This window comes from Salmo trutta, chromosome 24 (assembly GCF_901001165.1).
Source record: "Salmo trutta chromosome 24, fSalTru1.1, whole genome shotgun sequence".
Lineage (NCBI taxonomy): Eukaryota > Metazoa > Chordata > Actinopteri > Salmoniformes > Salmonidae > Salmo > Salmo trutta.
The window spans coordinates 39,837,796-39,859,319 of record NC_042980.1 but is presented as its reverse complement, the minus strand read 5'-3'; the positions used below and the strand labels follow the sequence as shown (position 1 = coordinate 39,859,319).

At 42.0% G+C, this 21,524-nt stretch overlaps 1 protein-coding gene across 1 annotated transcript in view; it reads left to right on the top strand.

Annotated features, from left to right (window-relative positions):
• The first annotated feature begins 1,684 nt into the window (after positions 1 to 1,684).
• The window catches only part of LOC115161299 (mediator of RNA polymerase II transcription subunit 14), a 38,148-nt gene continuing 18,308 nt past the window's right edge, over positions 1,685 to 21,524 (top strand). The window contains exons 1-19 of the mRNA XM_029712159.1: positions 1,685 to 2,110; positions 2,407 to 2,433; positions 2,591 to 2,696; positions 2,958 to 3,131; positions 3,556 to 3,685; positions 4,894 to 5,022; positions 6,693 to 6,800; positions 7,712 to 7,844; positions 7,958 to 8,108; positions 8,207 to 8,318; positions 8,465 to 8,590; positions 8,684 to 8,762; positions 12,557 to 12,716; positions 13,687 to 13,881; positions 15,878 to 16,012; positions 16,236 to 16,312; positions 16,581 to 16,741; positions 16,860 to 17,006; positions 17,222 to 17,313. Coding sequence (XP_029568019.1) covers positions 1,938 to 2,110; positions 2,407 to 2,433; positions 2,591 to 2,696; positions 2,958 to 3,131; positions 3,556 to 3,685; positions 4,894 to 5,022; positions 6,693 to 6,800; positions 7,712 to 7,844; positions 7,958 to 8,108; positions 8,207 to 8,318; positions 8,465 to 8,590; positions 8,684 to 8,762; positions 12,557 to 12,716; positions 13,687 to 13,881; positions 15,878 to 16,012; positions 16,236 to 16,312; positions 16,581 to 16,741; positions 16,860 to 17,006; positions 17,222 to 17,313 — 2,415 coding nt within the window. The 5' untranslated portion in view covers positions 1,685 to 1,937. The remainder of the gene's footprint in view (positions 2,111 to 2,406; positions 2,434 to 2,590; positions 2,697 to 2,957; positions 3,132 to 3,555; positions 3,686 to 4,893; positions 5,023 to 6,692; positions 6,801 to 7,711; positions 7,845 to 7,957; positions 8,109 to 8,206; positions 8,319 to 8,464; positions 8,591 to 8,683; positions 8,763 to 12,556; positions 12,717 to 13,686; positions 13,882 to 15,877; positions 16,013 to 16,235; positions 16,313 to 16,580; positions 16,742 to 16,859; positions 17,007 to 17,221; positions 17,314 to 21,524) is intronic.

Genomic DNA, 21,524 nt, shown 5'->3' with positions numbered 1-21,524 from the left:
GTGTGTGTGTGTGTGTGTGTGTGTGTGTGTGTGTGTGTGTGTGTGTGTGTGTGTGTGTGTGTGTGTGTGTATATATATGTGTGTGTGTTCGTGCAAGTGTGTACGTGTTTGTGTGTATGTGTGTGTTTCTAGCACTTTCCCTTTATCTCACCTTTTGTGCATTGACCCTCATGCCCTTCATCTGTCCTGTCAGTGGTTTGAAATGACAGCAAGGGCAAAGCTGTTCTTGAAATCTACAAGGAGGTGAAGCACTCTGGTAAAGTCATAATCTGACCATATACTGTTTTCTCTGTTCTCCCCAGAGCTGTCACAAATCCAGACAAGGCATCCATGTAACGCAATAATAGTTTGACAAAAAAAAAGACGATTGTCACTTGTTTGGTTCACAGTCAGATTCTGTGTTAATGTTTTGATTCCCATGTTTTTGCAGGCATGTTGTATTGACATAAAGCAATGTATCATCCTGTAAAAAGGAAAAGGAAAGGAATGGAAAAGTAATTCCTATTACCTGCCTCTGGGAATTGAGGAGTCAGCAGGTATTCCAATCAGAATTCCACCCTAATACCTTTACCATTGACTCTGGCGCTGCCAACATAATCTATGGCTTGAATTGTTTTTCTTTACCAGCCATTCAGGTCCATGGGGAGTTGGAATGTATCAAATCCTATACTGAAGTTTAATTAAATTTACTTGACAGGGACAATGCACATCAATCCTCAAATATATAATATGTACACTAGTGTATGTATCTATTTGTTTTGTCCTTTATTATGTTTTGTCTGTATGTTCTCCTGAGGGACAAATAAGGTCTATCAATCCAGTGGTGGAAAAAGTACCCAATTGTCATACTTGAGTAAAAGTAGTGGTACCTTAATTGAAAATGACTTAAGTAAAAGTGAGTCACCCAGTAAAATTCTACTTGAGTAAAAGTCTAAAAGTATTTGCTTTTAAATATACTTAAGTATCAAAAGTAAATGTAATTGCAAAAATATACTTAAGTATCAAAAGTACAAGTATAAATAATTTCAATTTGCTTATATTAACCAAATGGCACATTTTTATTTACGGATTTACGGATAGCCAGAGGCACACTCCAACACTTAGACATAATTTGCTAAGCATTCAACATGTAATAAGTACTTTTCGGTGTCAAGAAAAATGTATGGAGTAAAAAGTACATTGTTTTCTTTAGGAAATCTGTGAAGTAAAAGTAAAAGTTGTCAAAAATATAAATAGTAAAGTAATGTACAGATACCCCAAAAAACTACTTAAGTAGTACTTAAAAATATTTTTACTTAAGTACTTTACGCCACTGTATCTGTCATATGATCTGTCTAACTAACTAAAATGTCATGCACAATTTCCAGTACGAAATGACAGGAGGACATATTATTAAAGCCGAATAGACATTATAAATGTGGTGGATGTTTCAAACTATGAGGAAAATATTTTATGTACTTAAAATACCACTGATTGGTTACATTTATTATCGCTCACACAACCACTGGCGCTGATCAGGGGCCAGTTTGATTGTTTATTGCCTGAACTAATTGACCAAAAACCTAGTGAATGAACACTGATCCTGGGACAGCAGAGTAAACACGAGCGACTCCTTACATTTGGTTATTTGAATGATTGTTTCTCCAGTCCATGAAATCCGTCTACGGGTATTCCTTTCCACCTAACTGTGATCACTTCCCGTCAGACAGTAAAGATGGCGGTTGAACAGCATTGAATATGTTCTGTAATAAGCCATTGAAACGCGGGTATTTGCCAATGTTTCAATGGGGCGAAGACGCCGAGCCCCTACTTAATAATTACGTCGCGCGAAATAATATAGAATATGTGTAACATTTGTTTCAGTTTGAAGTAATTTCGAGTCGATAGTTTACATTTTTTCCGGTCTCCATCGGTGGAGCTTTCCTTGTTATTTTAAAATGGCTCCAGTGCAGATTGGATCAGATGGGCAACTGGTCCCTATCGGGGGTCCCACCTCGGCCACCCAACCGCCTTCTTCCGGACCCCAGGCGGCGCAAGGGGTCCGGCTGAGCCTGCTGATTGAGTTTCTCCTGCAGAGGACCTACCATGAAATCACCCTGTTGGGTGAACTGTAAGTAGCTAATGACGAGACTCCGTCAAGTGAGCTATTGATGTTGACTCTTGTTATATCCAGGTCCATCAGGCTCAAAATAGTGTTTATGATGTGTTTTTTGTTTCATGGCAAAGCGATTGGAAAGTAGATAGTTGTGCAAGTAGCCTACTTGGAATCTTTTCTTTCAACCATTTATTTCACCCTTGCGTCCATATTCATTGAGGTTTCTTTATTTTCTGTGTTCATATGGTGTGGTAAAATGATGTTGTGATGATATCTGAAAGTTACCCATAGTGTTTCTGTCCTTCTTGCAGTCTACCCAGAAAAACAGACATGGAAAGGTAAGTGTGTCTCTTGGTTCACTCAGTGTGCTCACTGATGAAATTGACTTGTCAAAATGTGAATGTTGTGTTATATGTGACAGGCACATTTTTGCCTCTTCTTTGACCATTGGTGCCGATGATTTTGAAAACTTTTCTACTGTACTGTTTCTGACAGAAAAATCGAGATCGTCCAGTTTTCCAGTCGGACCAGGCAGCTGTTTGTGCGTCTCCTTGCCCTGGTGAAATGGGCCAGCAACGCTGGGAAGGTGGAGAAGTGTGCGGTATGTAAGCAAGACTACAGTACTCTACTACACCAATCATATTCTCACAGTGGGCATACACAACCAGATACTAGATTGAGTTATGCACATACAAGTCCAACCTTCTCACAATTTTTCCCACTGATATCAATGCGGTGTTTATATGAAAGTTTGAGTTAGGCCTACTTGCACATTATTAAAAATTAGAACTACTTAGTAGTCATTAACAGTCGTAAGCTAACCTGACCTCTAACCCCTAACCTCCGGTTTCCACGATAACAGATGATCTCCAGCTTCCTGGACCAGCAGGCCTTCTTGTTTGTGGACACGGCTGACAGGCTGGCATCGCTGGCGAGGGATGCCCTGGTGCACGCACGCCTGCCCAGCTTTGCCATCCCGTTTGCCATCGATGTGCTCACCACCGGCTCATACCCGCGCCTGCCCACCTGCATACGAGTAAGACATCCCCTAACTGGTCTGTGTTGTCCATCTTTCTGTTATTTATTGTATTGGTGTCTTTTGGCCTCTTGACCAGGCCTCTTTATTATAAATGAGAGCTGGTTCTCTGTTGACTTGCCTGGTTAAGTAGTGCTCACTGGTCAAATAGAATGAGGTGTCTGATGCCTCTGTGTTCATTAGCTACTGTAGCTGAAGTAGCCATGGTGACTGCCTGGTTTAGCCAGCAATTTTGTCCTTCATGCGCTCTGTACTCTTAGTTTGAATGCATGATGTACATATGTGCACAAACAAATAAACCCTTAGTGGGTTACCACCACCAACTGGACGGGAGTGTGGAATAGGAACGGAGAAATCTGAAGCCCTGTTTGGGCCAGTGCATTGACAGCTGTGTGTGCGTGTGTGTGTGTGTGTGTGTGTGTAGGATAAGATCATTCCTCCAGATCCCATCACTAAAGTGGAGAAACAGACAACCCTGAACCAGCTCAATCAGATCCTGCGACATCGTCTTGTCACAACAGACCTACCACCTCAGCTAGCCAACCTCACCGTGGGTAAGAAACACACACACGCACAGCCACACATGCACAACCACACACATACACACAGGGTTCCATTGAAATCCTTGGGCGGGCCACTGAGGCATCCCGAAGAAACACTTAAGTCCAAACAGTGTATAAAAATATATACATATTTTGTGGACACCCCTTCAAATGAGTGGATTCAGCTATTTCAGCCACACCCATTGCTGACAAGTGTATAAAATCTAGCACACAGCCATGCAATCTTCATAGACAAACATTGGCAGTAAAATGGCCTTACTGAAGAGCTCAGTGACTTTCAACGTGGCACCATCATAGGATTCCACCTTTCCAACAAGTCAGTTTGTTAAAATGTTGTCATGCTAGAGCTGTCAACTGTAAGTGCTGTTATTGTGAATTGGAAGCATCTAGGAGCAACAACAGCTCAGCCGCAAGTGGTAGGCCACACAAGCTCACAGAACGGGACCACCAAGTGCTGAAGCTCGTATTGCATAAAACTTGTCCTCGGTTGCAACACTCACTACCGAGATCCAAGCTGCTTCTGGAAGCAACGTCGACACAAGAACTGTTCATCGGGAGCTTCATGAAATGGGTTTCCATGTCCGATCAGCCGCACACAAGCCTAAAATCACAATGCCAAACATCGATGTAAAGCTCACCGCCATTAGACTCTGGAGCGGTGGAAATGCGTTCTATGGAGTTCGGTGAATGGCAAGAGGACGCTACCTTACACCTTTGGGATGAATTGGAATCCAGTCTGCGAGCCAGGCCTAGTTGCCCAACATCTGTGCTGATGCTGTTGTGGGTGAAGTCCCTGCAGTAATGTAGTATTGATTTAGCTATCATGTTTGCTCGAAAGATCACAGCATTAGCAATGGCAAAATGCATAGAATAAGAAATTAGCATTAAAACGGCAAAATATTCTCTCAGTTCCATGGGAGAATATGTAGAATCTCAGGAAATTTACTTTAAAAATGAAACAATTTCACTCAGCTCCATGGAGAAATGTGTAGAATTGCAGAGAATTTGCTTTAATATTCCAAAAAGTTCTCTACACCATTAAATCCAATGGAGACAAGGGGTGGACCACGCCCCTTTTTTTTGTTCCAGGAAAAAAATAACTACTCACACACAAAGTTGGCCAACCTCTCCATGGGTAAACATCACACAGCAAGACAGTTTCTGGCTATTGAAAAGGTGGCAACCATTATGTGTTGTAGTTAACGGGCGTGTGAAGTTCCGCGTGGAGGGGGAGTTTGAGGCCACTCTGACAGTGATGGGGGATGACCCAGATATTCCCTGGAGACTGTTGAAGCTGGAGATACTGGTGGAGGACAAGGAGACTGGAGGTAAGATACACAACACCTGAATGACCACACGCCTAACACACCAATCTAGGATTAGAGCTAATCTAGGTTTTGTAAATCTAGGTTTATAATTAATCAGAGATGTGTTGCACCACTTTACTTTTAAATCTGAATCAGTAAATCTATGATTAATGGTTTTAAACTATTATTAGTGACATGTTACACCGAAATAGGAGGTATTTCGTGAGTTGAAACGAAGTAGCTAGCCTACCTGACAAATGATGCCACAAAGTTGCTGTTCCTTGATAAAATAATAACAATGTAACAGAACTACTGCAACTCCATCGTGAAAGGTTATCATGGTTTGGCTAATTTTGAAATAAAATCCGTTATTTGCCAGTACTAGACAGAAAACTAATTTGTTAGCTAACGTTAGCTACAGTAGCTAGCTAGTTTATAAACCTAGCTAGCATCTAATATTATTTAGCCATTTATTATTTGTCAGCTCGCCACCTTATCATGGCATGTCAACGAAGTTCAAATTTCTCCGCTTGTCGGAGCTGATGGAGGAATTTAGTACCGTACTGGAGGATAAAAAGACAGACAACACAACTGTCAAAAAGAAGGAAGACACCTGGGCCATTTTATGCGACAAATATAATGGCTGGACACGGGTTAAAGAGAAGAGGGACACAAATCGGATGAAAGCGTGCTGGAATTTTTCTTAAAGCAAAAGCCAAAAAGGATGCAGCAGAGGAGAGGCGGGGGCTATTTCAGACCTGAGCCGGAGGGGGGCCTCCGTCCAAGGGAATTGATCCTATCACCCAGAAAATATGCGAGATGATTTCCCAGCAGTTTGCCCCTCTCCGTAACCCCTATGATGATGTCGGACAACTTGACCCACCAATATTTAGTAAGCATAAATAACTGGTAAATATCAATGCCGATAATGCACGTTAAAACGAACGTTAATGCTACTTCACTACAATGTTAACGTTATCAGGCCCGTTACAGCATGCTGCATAAAATCATCATTCGTACCAAGGCTGGGCATATCATGAACTCCAATTTAATTGTTGTACAAAATGGGCACGTAAATAGCCTACTAATAATTATCATAAAAGTCAACAGGATTAAACCTGTCTCTAATTATTCTCTGAGGAACTCTCCACAGAAGATATGCTGCCATTTTATTAGTTAAACCACCTCAAGTGGCAGTTTATAATTGATCTCCAATCTAAATTTATTTATATATATATATATATATATATATATATATATATATATATATATATATATATATATATATATATATATATATATATATATATATTGAGCAACAGGCTTAAAATTAATCTACGTTTTAAAGTGAAAACTAAATTTAAATTAAGTCCTTCCTCTAATCTAACTAGGATTAATTTAAAACTAGGTTTAACATTTGATGCAACAAGATTAATAGATACATCTTGATTTAGCCCAGTTTAAGAGTTAATCCATATTGGGGCAACTCACCCCCACTGTACAACTTTCACCAACTTGTTCTACTGTAGATTATAATTATTCTGGTCCTGATGCGCAGGAGGAATCCAACTTCAATGAAAAATGCAGCCAGCACTCACAAATTAACTATTTCATAAGATTTCTTTCTTTTTTTCGCCATCCTCCATTTTTTTTATTTTCCCCTCCATCCTCCCCCCGCCCCCTCCTTCTAGATTGCAGAGCTCTTGTCCACAGTATGCAGGTGAACTTCATCCATGAGCTGGTGCAGTCGCGCCTGTTTGCAGACGAGAAACCGCTGCAGGACATGTACAGCTGCCTGCGTATCCTTTGTGTGTGTGTGTGTGTGTGTGTGTGTGGGTGTGTGCGCTGTTTCTGTGCAGACAGTAGGCTCAGGGCCAAGTCTGGCTTGAGCTGCTGCAGTGTGTGCGTGCACACGTACTGTTTCGACTGGCAGTGACCATGCATACAGCAGGCCCAGACACCAACAGCATTCCAATGGTCGAGGCCTTGGGGTCAGAGACTGCTGCAGCCAACAGCCACACAAAGTCTTTCAGTTCATCAGGTTCCATGAACCAAGCAGAAATATTTACATTTCATGTACTATTTAGTGTGAATTGAGAATGTAATCCAACACATACACCTGCATACAGACACACACACACATTCAAGATTGAGAGAAAAAAAACGGTGTAGTGTTATGGGCCTACATCTGTTGCCCAGTGGGAAATGTGGACCTGGGACATTTTTCAAGATGGTGGTAGTTATGGCAGAAATGCATCTGGTAACCCCCAGCTGCTGCTAATTACCCTCCTATGTTTTCACTGCACTGTATATCAAGATAATGTGGTTATAACAACATTAAATATCATAACGCTGTCACACAAGCACAAAAATAATGCTACCTTTATTTGTAATACCGTTATGCCCAATAGACGGCCAATAATTAAATAGGTTGAAAGATTTCTATCAATCAGTTGTTTTTATTACCCTTAACACAACTCTGTAGCAAGTATGTTTTTCCCATTTATATAGTTTTCATTAGTTTTACTCCGTAACAAGTATAACTGCCAGCCGCGGCCTACTTTAATAGCTGAAGCCTGTCAGCGTCCAGACACCAGACACACACACACACACAGTTAGCATGGGTGTGTCTGCATTTCTGTATGTATTGTGAATATGTGTGTATGCCGTCTTCCTGGCCCAGCCCTTCCTTGACTCTCCCCCCGTCCAGATTCTTTCTGCCTGTCTCTGCAGCTGGAGGTCCTCCACTCCCAGACCCTCATGCTGTACCGAGAGCGCTGGGGAGACCTGGTGCAGGTGGAACACTACATGCCTGCCAAGTGCCTCACACTGGCCGTCTGGAAGTAAGAAACACTTGGTTAGTTGAATGAATAGTTCATCACAGGGAAATTGGTCCATCATTTGACCCATCCCTCTCGCCCTCTCTCTTGGTTCTTCGCTCTCTCCCCCTCTCCAGCCAACAGGTCCTGGGCAGGAAGACGGGCACTGCGTCGGTCCACAAAGTCACCATCAAGATTGACGAATCAGACGGCTCCAAGCCTCTGCAGATCTCCCATGATCCTCCGCTCCCTGCCTGTGACTCCAGACTGATGGAAAGAGCCATGAAGGTGAGCTAACGCCTCGTTCCTCACAGCTACAGTCCTCTACTATTGTTTTGTTGTGATGAGGACCTCATCACAGTCTCTGTTCCTGCCCCCTCCTGTAGATTGATCACTTGTCAGTGGAGAAGCTTTTGATTGACAGCGTGCACGCTCGCTCTCATCAGAAGCTGCAGGAGCTGAAAGCCATCCTGAAGAACAGCAACCCCAGCGACAGCTGTGAGTCTCTCTCTCCTCTCTGACTTATCAATACACTAACTGATCCAACAACACTGACCCAGAATGCAATGAACAGTGTTGTGGACAGAAACAACCATGTTGTCAGTGTGCAATGTTATTGTTGTCTCTCCTTGCCTGTGTTTCAGCATTCATAGAGACCGCTCTGCCCACTCTGGTCATTCCCATCTTGGAGCCCTGCGGACGCTCCGAGTGCCTGCACATCTTCGTAGACCTGCACTCAGGGATGTTCCACCCCATGCTGTATGGGATCGGTAAGCAGGGAGTAGCACACACACCACATCGGTAAGCAGGGAGACACACGCATAAATATATACTGTACTGACTTCCACTGTGTCTGTCTCCAGATCAATCCATGCTAGACGACATCGAGAAGACCATCAACGACGACATGAAGCGCATCATATCCTGGCTACAGCAGCTCAAGTAAGTCCACTTCCTGTCTCTCACGCTCTGTGTCAACTCCCTGTCATATGGCTTATCACTCCTCCTCAGAAAGCCATCATTCCTCCATATCCACACTGGCATATAATTTAGTATGTAAAGTGATTCACCCTAGTACTTTAGTAGTCTATACTTTGTAGTATACCCATATGGATACGAGAAGAGGTACTGTCCCGTTTTTTAAACATTTTTTTTTCTTTTTTTTTTCTCATCTCTTACGGGACATAGTCTCCGTAATACAGGGGCGGTCTTATGTTAGCCCTTGTCCTAGTGTGGCGCACTGGTAGCATATTGGGAACCTCTGGGAGCCTCGGGGCCTTTCCTGGCACCTCGGGGCCTCTCTGGGACGTTGGGCACCTCTGGGACGTTGGGCACCTCTGGGAGCCTCAGGGCCTCCTTCCTTTTTCACATCTTCCTTAAATTGTGGAAGGACTGTCGGCAGAGATAACTGTCCTGGTGGGGTCTTCCCCATCTCATTATGTGTCCTGCCCACACCATCCAGAGGATATTCAGTCTTCCCATCTGGCCCTCCTGTGCCCTATGCTCTCCTGAACTGGGCGTATGTACCTACGGTTCCATCCATATTATCGTCCCTTTATTTCCACTTCATATGACCTTGCGATGATGTGCCCCATGTGCCAAGACTCCATGTGGCATCCCTGGTGTGAGGTGACAGGAGCACTCTGACAGCTTGGCCTTTGTTTTATTACAGGCAGATTTTTTTGCATGCTGGTCATAGTAATGTTTTGACTTGTCTGACGTGCACCCTTGTGTGCCTGAACATCCCTAATGACCTTTGGTGCGAGGAGCTTGGGAGCTGTTAGCAACAGAGAGCGAGTGAGTCTAGACATTAAGCGCTGTACAGGACTTCTGCCGAAGCCCTCTGTGGGAGTATTTCTCCACGCCAAAATGGCTTGCCACACATCTGTGCCTTCCTGCATAGCCTTTGAGATAAGGGTCTTTGCTATTTTCACTGACTCCACCCTAACATTACTCTGACTGATAGGGTGTGGAGGTCACACTCCCAGGCTTTTGCAAAGTCTTGACTCGTGAACTGGGGCCCATTATTCGTAACTACACCACTGTCAGGTATGCCATATCTGCTAAACTGCTGCTTACAACAGTCGATGATGCAAGCCGCTGTTGTGTCAATCACTTTCTCCTACTCCCAAAATCTGAATAGTAGTCCACTTTTAATCAGAAAAAGAATGTTCTTGACTGTGAACATATCCATTCCCACTTTAGACCAGGGACGTGCTGGTATATCATGTGGCTTCAGCTTTTGCTGTATTTCCAGGAAAATGTACTTCTATGCAGGCTAAGAACATCTTAAAGATGCACTATGAAGAAATTGCTCTGCAATTTCCTGGTTGCAAAAAATGTCAATAGTTCACTATTTAAAAATAACAAAAACACTTTCATCATTATTTAACCAGGTAGGCTAGTTGAGAACAAGTTCTCATTTACAACTGCGACCTGGCCAAGATAAAGCAAAGCAGTTAGACACATACAACAACACAGAGTTACACATGGAATAAACAAACATACAGTCAATAATACAGTAGAAAAAGTCTATATAAGGTGTGTGCAAATGAGGTAAGATAAGGGGGGTAAGGCAGTAAATAGGCCATGGTGGTGAAGTAATTACAATATACCAATTAAACACTGGAGTGATAGATGTGCAGAAGATGAATGTGCAAGTAGTGATACTGGGGTGCAAAGGAGTAAGATAAATAAAAAAATACAGTAGGTGGGTGAGGTAGTCGGGTGGGCTATGTACAGGTGCAGTGATCTGTGAGCTGCTCTGACAGCTGGTGCTTAAAGCTAGTGAGGGAGATATGAGTCTCCAGCTTCAGTGATTTTTGTTCGTTCCAGTCGTTCGTTCCAGTATAGAACTGGAAGGAAAGGAGGCCAAAGGAGGAATTGGCTTTGGGGGTGACCAGTGAGATATACCTGCTGGTGCGCGTGCTACGGGTGGGTGTTGCTATGGTGATCAGTGAGCTGAGATAAGGCGGGGCTTTACCTAACAAAGACTTGTAGATGACCTGGAGACAGTGGGTTTGGCGACGAGTATGAAGTGAGGGCCAGCCAATGAGAGAGTACAGGTCGCAGTGGTGGGTAGTATATGGGGCTTTGGTGACAAAACGGATGGCACTGTGGTAGACTGCATCCAATTTGTTGAGTAGAGTGTTGGAGGCTATTTTGTAAATGACATTGCCGAAGTCAAGGATCGGTAGGATGGTCAGTTTTACGAGGGTATGTTTGGCAGCATGAGTGAAGGATGCTTTGTTGCGAAATAGGAAGCCGATTCTAGATGTAATTTTGGATTGGAGATGCTTAATGTGAGTCTGGAAGGAGAGTTTACAGTCTAACCAGACAACTAGGTATTTGTAGTTGTCCACATATTCTACGTCAGAACCGTCCAGAGTAGTGATGCTGGACGGGCGGGCAGGTGCAGGCAGCGATCGGTTGAAGAGCATGCATTTAGTTTTACTTGAATTTAAGAGCAGTTGGAGGCCACGGAAGGAGAGTTGTATGGCATTGCTTCAATGCGTTTTGTTAACACAGTGTCCAAAGAAGGGCCAGAAGTACCGTAATTTCCGGACTATTAAGCGCACCTGAATATAAGCCGCACCCACTGAATTTAAAAAATATATATTATTTTGAACATAAATAAGCCGCACATGTCTATAATCCGCAGGTGCCTACCGGTACATTGAAACAAATGAACTTTACACAGGCTTTAACGAAACACGGCTTGTAACAAAAATAAAAAAAATTAGCAGTAAGCTTTAGTTGTCTTTTTGCACTGAGTCAATTCCTCACGCTGCTGTTTCCAACGTCTTATCATCGACTCATTAAGACCAAGCTCCCGTGCAGCAGCTCTATTTCCTTTTCCAACAGCCAGATCAATCGCCTTCAACTTGAAAGCTGCATCATATGCATTTCTCTGTGTCTTTGCCATGATGAGGGTTACAAAATGACTACCGTAATCAGAATGATGGGAAGTTTGAGAGCGCTCGATTTAATCTAAACAGTAAACAAAAAAATTGTTTGACCTTAACCCGTTCGGCAATTTCATTGGTCTAATGAAAGCTTCATGACGCCAAAAAACTGAGCACGTCACAGAATAAGTTTTTTGGGAAAAAAAAAATTGAAAGCGGGAAAAATCCATATATTAGCCTCGTCATTGTTTAAACCGCGAGGTTCAAAGCCTGGGAAAAAAGTTGCGGCTTATAGTCCGGAATTTACGGTATACAGAATGGTGTCGTCTTAATTTCAGTTTATGTGACAAAACAAGCAAGTATAGTGTAGAGAATCATAGTACCATCTAAACCGCTGTGAAATATATTTTCCTTAACCAAAAATATTATGTTTTCAGCTGTTTTGAAGCTGGTGTACAAAACAAAGTAAAAGATGGAAAAAATAAACTTAAGAACGGGAAGCATAGAAATAGCGCACATAGCACCGATTTAGAGATTCTTAGATTTGCTTTAAATGAGAATGACAGAAACGTGTGTTATAGACCTATGTGAATTCACCTGTAAGCACTGCCCTGTCATAGTGTGATTTGCATAGAAATATAATTACTAGAATGGGTATTGCATTTAATTAAATGTTCTGGGATTCTAGTTCTATGATAATATAATCTGTCCAGTAAATGGTCTGTTTGGACAATGTCACATTTCTGTTTACTAATGTTTCCCCCACCCCTCTCTTCTCCCCCATACCTAACTCTCCCTTCTCCCTCTCTCTACTCTTCTCCCTCCCTCCAGGTTTTGGTTAGGAGAGCAGAGGTGTAGACAGTCTGTGAAACACCTCCCCACTATCTGCACAGACATACTACACCTCTCCAACTCTGCTTCCCACCCTGCCAGCAGCCTGTCAAAACACAGGCTCTTCATTCGGCTTACCCGCCTACCACAGTATTACATTGTAAGCCCCTCACGCCTTATGCCTATTACCGTAAATTCCGGACTATAAGCCGCAACTTTTTCCCCACGCTTTGAACCCCGCGGCTTAAACAATGACGCGGCTAATATATGGATTTTTCCCGCTTTCAATTTTTTTTTCTCCAAAAAAACAGATTCTGTGACGCGCTCAGTTTTTTGGCGGCATGAAGCTTTCATTAGACCAATGAAATTGCCGAACGGGTTAAGGTCAAAAACCTTTTTGTTTACTGTTTAGATTAAATCGAGCGCTCTCAAACTTCCCATCATTCTGATTACGGTAGTCATTTTGTAACCCTCATCATGGCAAAGACACGGAGAAATGCATATGATGCAGCTTTCAAGTTGAAGGCGATTATTCTGGCTGTTGGAAAAGGAAATAGAGCTGCTGCACGGGAGCTTGGTCTTAATGAGTCGATGATAAGACATTGGAAACAGCAGCGTGAGGAATTGACTCAGTGCAAAAAGACAACTAAAGCTTTCTGCTAATTTTTTATTTTTTTACACAAGCCGTGTTTCGTTAAAGCCTATTTATTTTTGTTACAAGCCGTGTTTCGTTAAAGCCTATTTATTTTTGTTACAAGCCGTGTTTCGTTAAAGCCTGTGTAAAGTTAATTTGTTTCAATGTACCGGTAGGCACCTGCGGCTTATAGACATGTGCGGCTTATTTATGTTCAAAATAATATATATTTTTTTAAATTCAGTGGGTGCGGCTTATATTCAGGTGCACTTAATAGTCCGGAAATTACGGTACTGGTCATCAAAAAACTATTTATTTGTAGCAAACACAAGAAAATGTACAATGGTGTGTGTGTGTGTGTGTGTGTGTGTGTGTGTGTGTGTGTGTGTGTGTATTAGTACATTAATCATGCACAACTTTCCCACAATTTTATTTGTTTCTCCTTCGCCTCTCCCTGCTTTTTCACCTGTCCATCTTTCCCTCCCTCCCTCCCTAGGTGGTAGAGATGCTGGATATGCCTGGCTGTCCCACAGAGCTACAGTACAAGTACTCCTTCCTGTCTGTGTCTCAGTTGGAAGGTGAGGAGGGACCTCCATGCGCCCAGCTCCTGCAGCAATTCAAGCCCAACCTGGAACAGCTCGTCCTGGACAATTCTGCTGGCCAAGGGGCCCGCCCAGGAGCTAAGAGAAAAGTAGGAATGGATTGCAGAACTGCTTGTATTGGTGGCAATGATTTAAAATATAGACAATTTGAAACCATGTCCTAAAAGGAGTAAACCGAGGAAAAGTCCTTACAGTACCAGTCAAAAGTTTGGACACACCTACTCATTCAAGGTTAATTTTCTTTAGTTTTTATTTTTACAGTTTTCTACATTGTAGAATAACAGTTAAGACTTCAAAACTATGAAATAACACATATGGAATCATGTAGTAACCAAAAAGTGTTAAACAAATCAAAATATATTTTAGATTCTTCAAAGTAGCCACCCTTTACCTTGATGACAGCTTTGCACACTCTTGGCATTCTCTCAACCAGCTTCATGAGGTAGTCACCTGGAATGCTTTTCCAACAGTCTTGAAGGAGTTCCCACATGCTGAGCACTTGTTGGCTGCTTTTCTTTCACTCTGCGGTCCAACTTATCCCAAACCATCTCAATTGGGTTGAGGTCAGGTGATTGTGGAGGCCAGGTCATCTGATGCATTTACATTTACATGTTTTAGTCATTTAGCAGACGCTCTTATACAGAGCATACATTTCATTTCATGCATTTAAAAAAATAATAATAATTGTACTGGCCCCCCGTGGGAATCGAACCCACAACCCTGGCGTTGCACACACCATGCTGGCGTTGCAAACACCATGCTCTACCAACTGAGCCACAGGGAAGGCAGCGGTCATCACTCTCTTTCTTGGTCAATTAGCCCTTACACAGCCTGAAGGTGTGTTGGGTCATTGTCCTGTTGAAAAACAAATGATAGTTCCACTAAGCGTAAACCAGATGGGATGGCGTATCGCTGCAGAATGCTGTGGTAGCCATACTGGTTAAGTGTGCCTTGAATTCTAAATAAATCACGGACAGTGTCACCAGCAAAGCACCCCCACAACATCACAGCTCCTCCATGCTTCACGGTGGGAACCACACATGTGGAGATCATCCGTTTACCTACTCTGCGTCTCACAAAGACACAGAGGTTGGAACCAAAAATCTCAAATTTGTACTCATCAGACCAAAGGACAGATTTCCACCGGTCTAATGTCCATTGCTCATGTTTCTTGGCCCAAGCAAGTCTCTTCTTCTTATTGGTGTCCTTTGGTAGTGTTTTTTTGTTGCAGGAATTTGACCTTGAAGGCCTGATTTACGCAGTCTCCTCTGAACAGTTGATGTTGAAATGTCTGTTACTTGAACTCTGTGAAGCATTTATTTGGGCTGCAGTCTGAGGCTGGTAACTCTAATAAAATAATCCTCTGCAGCAAAGGTAACTCTGGGTCTTCCTTTCCTGTGACGGTCCTCATGAGAGCCAGTTTCATCATAGCGCTTGATGGTTTTTGTGACGCCACTTGAAGAAACTTTCAAAGTTCTAGAATTGTTCCGAGTTGACTGACCTTCATGTCTTACTGTAATGATGGTCTGTCATTTCTCTTTGCTTATTTGAGCTGTTCTTGCCATAATATGAACTTGGTCTTTTATGAAATAGGGCTACTTCTGTATACCACCACTACCTTGTCACAACACAGCTGATTGGCTCACATGAAAGAAATTCCACAAATTAACTTTTAACAAGGCACACCTGTTAATTGAAATGCATTCCAGGTGATTACCTCATGAAGCTGGTTGAGAGAATGCCAAGAGTGTGCAAAGCTGTCATCAAGGCAAAGGGTGGCTACTTTGAAGATTCTCAAATCTAAAATATATTTTAATATATTTAACCCTTTTTTGGTTACTACATGATTCCATATGTGTTATTTCATAGTTTTGATGTCTTCACTATTATTCTACAATGTAGAACATTTTTAAAATAAAGAAAAACCCTTGAATGAATAGTTGTGTCCAAACTTTTGCCTGGTACTGTACATATAAACCTTGATATTTTCAGAGAACATGTTATAAATTAAATGTATTATTCTTATTTATCGTCGTTAGGTTATCTCAGTGTTTTCATATCCTCTCTCTCTTGACTGTCCTCCAGTTATCAGGAGACCAGGGAGCTCTGGAGCCCAAGAAGCCCAAGCGCTCGGGGGAGATGTCTGCCTTCAACAAGGAGCTGGCTCACCTAGTGGCCATGTGTGACACCAACATGCCCTTCATAAGCCTCAGAGTGGAGGTATGGATGGAGGGAGTATACCCTTTTATTCTCTCTCTTCATCTTACAACTCTCTTCCTCAGTTTTTACTTTTCCACCAGTGCCTTTCCACTGTCTATGTCTTTCTTCATCATCCCTCTCCTCATCCATCCCTCCTGCTCTCTTTCTCACATCTCTCTCATCTCTCCCTCTCTTCCCTCCATTCCTCTTCTTGTCTAAACATGTCTCTCTCCTCTCTCTCTAGTTATCTCAGATGGAGATTCCCCACCAGGGTGTGCAGGTGGAAGGAGACGGCTGCAGCCACGCCATCCGCATCCTCAAGTAAGACTCCATATCCCAGGATACCTTGCAAATCCAGATGTCAGTGGCACTGCCTAATAATATGGAAGTCAATGGGAATTTTAGAGATAATGCTAATATGATTTTGGTTCTACTGATTTAAACTGAAGATTTCTCGCATCGCAATAACATGCACCCAAAACAAAGATGATAGTTGATAAAGATGATGGTTTTGTACCCTTTATTTCAGTGATGGATGTAAAGTATGCATTATGTACTTGACCCCATGTGGTCCTGTCCCCCTCCCTAGGATCCCTCCCAGTAAGGGTGTCGGGGAAGAGACGAGTCTGGCTTTGGAGCGCTCTCTACTGGACTGCACCTTCCGTCTGCAGGGCCGGAACAACCGCACATGGGTGGCAGAACTAATTCTGGCCAACTGCCCACTCAACAGCACACACAGCAAAGAGCAAGGTACACAGAAACGCACGCATACGGACACCCAAAAAACACACAAACGCACATGTGTACACACACACACACTCTACCCAAACTGTGCCCTTATCTCTCCCTGTTCTGTGTGTGTGTCCAGTCTCTACACGCCATGTGTATCTGACCTATGAGAACCCTCTGTCTGAGCCTGTGGGAGGGAGGAAGGTGGTGGAGATGTTCCTCAACGACTGGATCTCCATCAACCAGCTCTACCAGTGTGTCCTGGTGTTCTCACGATCACTACCAGGTGTGTGTGTGTGTGTGTGTGCGTGCGTGCTTGCGTGCGTGCTTGCGTGCGTGCGAACATTTGTGGTACGAGAGTGGGGAATGAATCTTCTACTCGTACAGCTAAAAGATAAGTAACGCATTACCATTTGTATTGATGGCCATTTGTATTGATGACCATTTGTATTGATGACCATTTGTATTGACTGTGTGCTTATGTATTGTCTCCTCTCTTAGAGATGCCGTCCTACCTGAGTCTGTTCAGTGAGATCCGGCTGTATAACTACCGCAAACTGGTTCTGTGTTACGGCAGCACCAAAGGCAGCTCAGTGAGTAACATTACACCAATGTTCTGTTTGAACTCTAGCCCGTTGCTAGGTTCCTTCCCAACTAGCAAGTGTATGGTGCCTTGTAGGGGTGTGAACGTTTAAACTAAATTGAATTGTTAACGTATAGAAAAAATCCCCCCCAAAAAAACAGTTTTCTCACAAAATTACCACTAACAGGTTCCCATCATCATCATCAAGGGAAACATTTTAATTTATCAAATAGGCTGTAACGTTAGTAAGAGGGGTTATGCATCTTTCAAATTATTTACCACGAATATAAATCACTCTGCACATCATTGTCGTTAACAGCTGGGGGAGAAAGCTGATTACAGAAATGATTGTAGTTGATGTGCAGCCAGTATCAATAGCCTACTTGAGTAGCGAGGTAATTTGCTAAATGAAGGGCTGCAAGTGCCATTTGAGCCGCAACTTTCCTGCTGCTCTTTAATTATTTGTTATAAAAGAAAATATACTAAACACTTATTTTTCTTAAAACTGCTTTGTTGGTTAAGGGCTTGTAAGTAAGCATTTCACTGTAAGGTGAAATGCATGCGCCGAATACAACACCTGTTGTATTCGGCGCATGTGCTACTGAAACAGATGCAACTTCCTTATCAATTGAACTGTTTACTCCAGTTTCAACAGGTGTTATTGTCTTTTATAATAGGAGTGAAGACATACAGTTAACATCATTAGGACGCTACAATTCTTCCTTTTTTAACCACATATGGCATGTGTTTTTCTGTTGCTCTGTTTTTTGATTAGTGAGCTTGAACTTGGTTGGGCAGCTTTTGTTAAGTGTGAAACAAAGTATCCACTAGACTAATGAATACGCCATTTGCCTTTATCTAAACAATGTTTTTGTTGCATATTTCAGTCTGGACCCTGCCTAGGTTTATGGGGGGTTGTAACCTACAGTATTCTAAATGGAACACTAGGTTTATGGGGGGTTGTAACCTACAGTATTCTAAATGGAACACTAGGTTTATGGGGGGTTGTAACCTACAGTATTCTAAATGGAACACTAGGTTTAGGGGGGGTGGGGGGGTGTAACCTACAGTATTCTAAATGGAACACTAGGTTTATGGGGGGTTGTAACCTACAGTATTCTAAATGGAACACTAGGTTTATGGGGGGGGGGTTGTAACCTACAGTATTCTAAATGGAACACTAGGTTTATGGGGGGTTGGGGGGGTGTAACCTACAGTATTCTAAATGGAACACTAGGTTTAGGGGGGGTGGGGGGGTGTAACCTACAGTATTCTAAATGGAACACTAGGTTTATGGGGGGGGGGGGGGTGTAACCTACAGTATTCTAAATGGAACACTAGGTTTATGGGGGGTTGTAACCTTTAGTATTCTAAATGGAACACTAGGTTTATGGGGGGTTGTAACCTACAGTATTCTAAATGGAACACTAGGTTTATGGGGGGTTGTAACCTACAGTATTCTAAATGGAACAATCTAAATTGAGTGAGTGACCTGTAACGTAGGGAAAACAGAATGGAAGGAGAAGAACTGTGATCACCTAGCTAGGTTTATTTTTTGTTCTGAGTTGCTAATGCACATAACAAATGGAAGGAACACTGGAGCCAGTGTGAATTAACGGTTGTTTTCCGTTGGGGCAGCCTCAAAGCAGATTCCAGATGCCTGTAGTCTAAGCATACTGTATGACTGTGCTAGATATAACTTCATTTCCCACTAGCGGTCATACGCAATAGGACTTCCTGTGGAATTTTATGAAAGGTTCTTATTGTTTCTGCTGTTACAATGTTTTAGATTTTTTTTTTTCAATTTGTGCCACATCCCTAGAGGACCAAATAAAGCCGATACCGATTAATCGGCCAATTTTTTTTTATTTTCATTTATTTTTTGGGTCCTCCAATAATCGTTATCAGCGTTGAAAAATTATAATTGGTTGACCACTAGTCTCAATCCATCACATTTATTCATACAGTACTTTTTACAAACAGCAAGCAACATACATATATATTTGTAATAAATTATAATTACGACAATACTGAATGAACAATGAACACTTATTTTAACTTAATATAATTTTTATTTTTATTTACTTATTTAACCTTTATTTAACCAGGAAGGGCTCATTGAGATTTAAAATCTCTTTTTCAAGAGCGTCCTGGCCAAGATAGGCAGCGCCAAGTCATTACAAAAATTAGACAAACAACATGAAAAACTACAAATAATCTAGTAAAAACCATAGAATATAACAAAATCAAAAACAGCAAATTAAAAACATTGACAGGTCAGGGAATCAGTCTCCAGATCATTCATCCGTGATTTAAAAATACCAATCGGGACAAGTTCATCCAGTTTAAAAGTATTTTGTAAGGCATTCCAAGACGATGGCGCAGAGTACATAAAAGCCCTTTTACCAAATTCAGTTCGGACATTTGGAACAGTTAGCAGGATAAAGTCCCGCGAACGAAGAGACGACCCACCACATTTCTGAACAATAAAAATGCCCAAATAAAAAGGTAGTAAACCCAAAATGGCTTTATAAATAAAAGTAAACCAGTGACTGAGCCTACGAGTGACTAGAGAAGGCCAGCCAACCCTGGTATACAAAGTGCAGTGGTGCGCTGTTTCTTGTCAAGAGCTTCAGTGATATCATTTAAAACCTTCATGGCTGCTGTAATTGTGCTGTGCTTCTTCCTGAAACCCGATTGGTACATTGATAAAATAGAGTTAGTATATAAAAACTCTTTTAGCTGGTCACTCACAAGGGTTTCAAGTATTTTCACCAGGGGTGACAGCTTTGAGATTGGCCTATAATTATTTAAAAGAGTTGGATCTCCCCCTTTTAAAAGTGGCAGGACAAATGCTGATTTCCAGATCTTTGGAATTTCATTACATTCCAGGGTTAGATTAAACAGATATGTAAGTGGTTCAGCTATGAAATCAGCTGCCAGATTTAAAAAGCAGGGATCCAAAAGATCAGGACCTGCAGGCTTTCTCTGGTCTAAGGATTTCAGGGCCTTATGTACCACCTGCACTGAGAATGGCAAAAAGCTAAAAGTTTGACCAGCTCTCACTGGTTCATCCACACAAGGTTGTACAGAGACAGAGGACACTGAATCAAACAGTCTACCAGATGATACAAAGTGCTCATTGAAACAATTCATCATTTCAGTTTTGTCATATATAGCAACAGAGTCCTTCAATACACATGACGGTAATTCATTAACATTACTGTTACCAGACATAGACTTAATAGCCTTCCAAAACTTTCTAGGGTCATTCAGGTTATCAGTGGTAACAGACATAAAATAATCAGACTTGGCCTTCCTGAGAAGAGAAGAACACTTGTTTCGTAACTGCCTAAAAACAAGCCAATCAGCATCAGAACACGATTTCCTTGCTTTAGCCCAGGCTATATTACGGTCGTGAACAATGCAAGAAAGCTCAGACGAAAACCATGGATTATTCCTCCCTTTAACCCTGAACCTGCGGAATGGAGCATGTCTGTTTACTATTTGGAGAAAACCATCATGAAAGAATTTCCAGGCAGTTTCCACATCAGGGATAAGCTCAATCTTGCTCCAGTCAAAATAAAACAAATCATGAAAGAAAGCCTGCTCAATGAAACACTTCAGATTTCTCTTACGAATAAAACGCGGGTTAGACTTAGAAATCTTAGTATTTCTAATAGCAACAACAGCACAATGGTCACTTAAATCATTACAAAAAACACCAACCGCAGAATATTTATGTGGAACATTTGTCAGTATCAAATCAATCAGGGTAGATTTATCTGGGCATTTTAGATTTGGGCGAGTGGGTGAGTTAATCAACTGGGTAAGATTCATAGAATTACAAAACATTTTTAAATCATCAGACACCGGCATTAACCAACACCAGTTGAGATCACCAATCAAAATCATTTCACTGTAAAGAAGTTTAGACATAAGGTGCGTCAAAGAAGAAAATGCATCACCGAGAGCAGAGGGGGGTCTATAACAGCCAATCACAGTTATAGAAAGACCCTTTGAAACCTCAATATTCAAAGCAAGAAATTCCAACTGTTTACAAATAGTTTGAGACTTTGCCACACTTACAGGAAATTTCGTTTTTTACATATATAGCCACACCCCCACCTTTCTTAACCCGATCAGTGCGATAAACATTGTAACCAGTTATACAAATATCCGTATCAAGAACAGACTTGCTGAGCCAGGTTTCAGAAAACA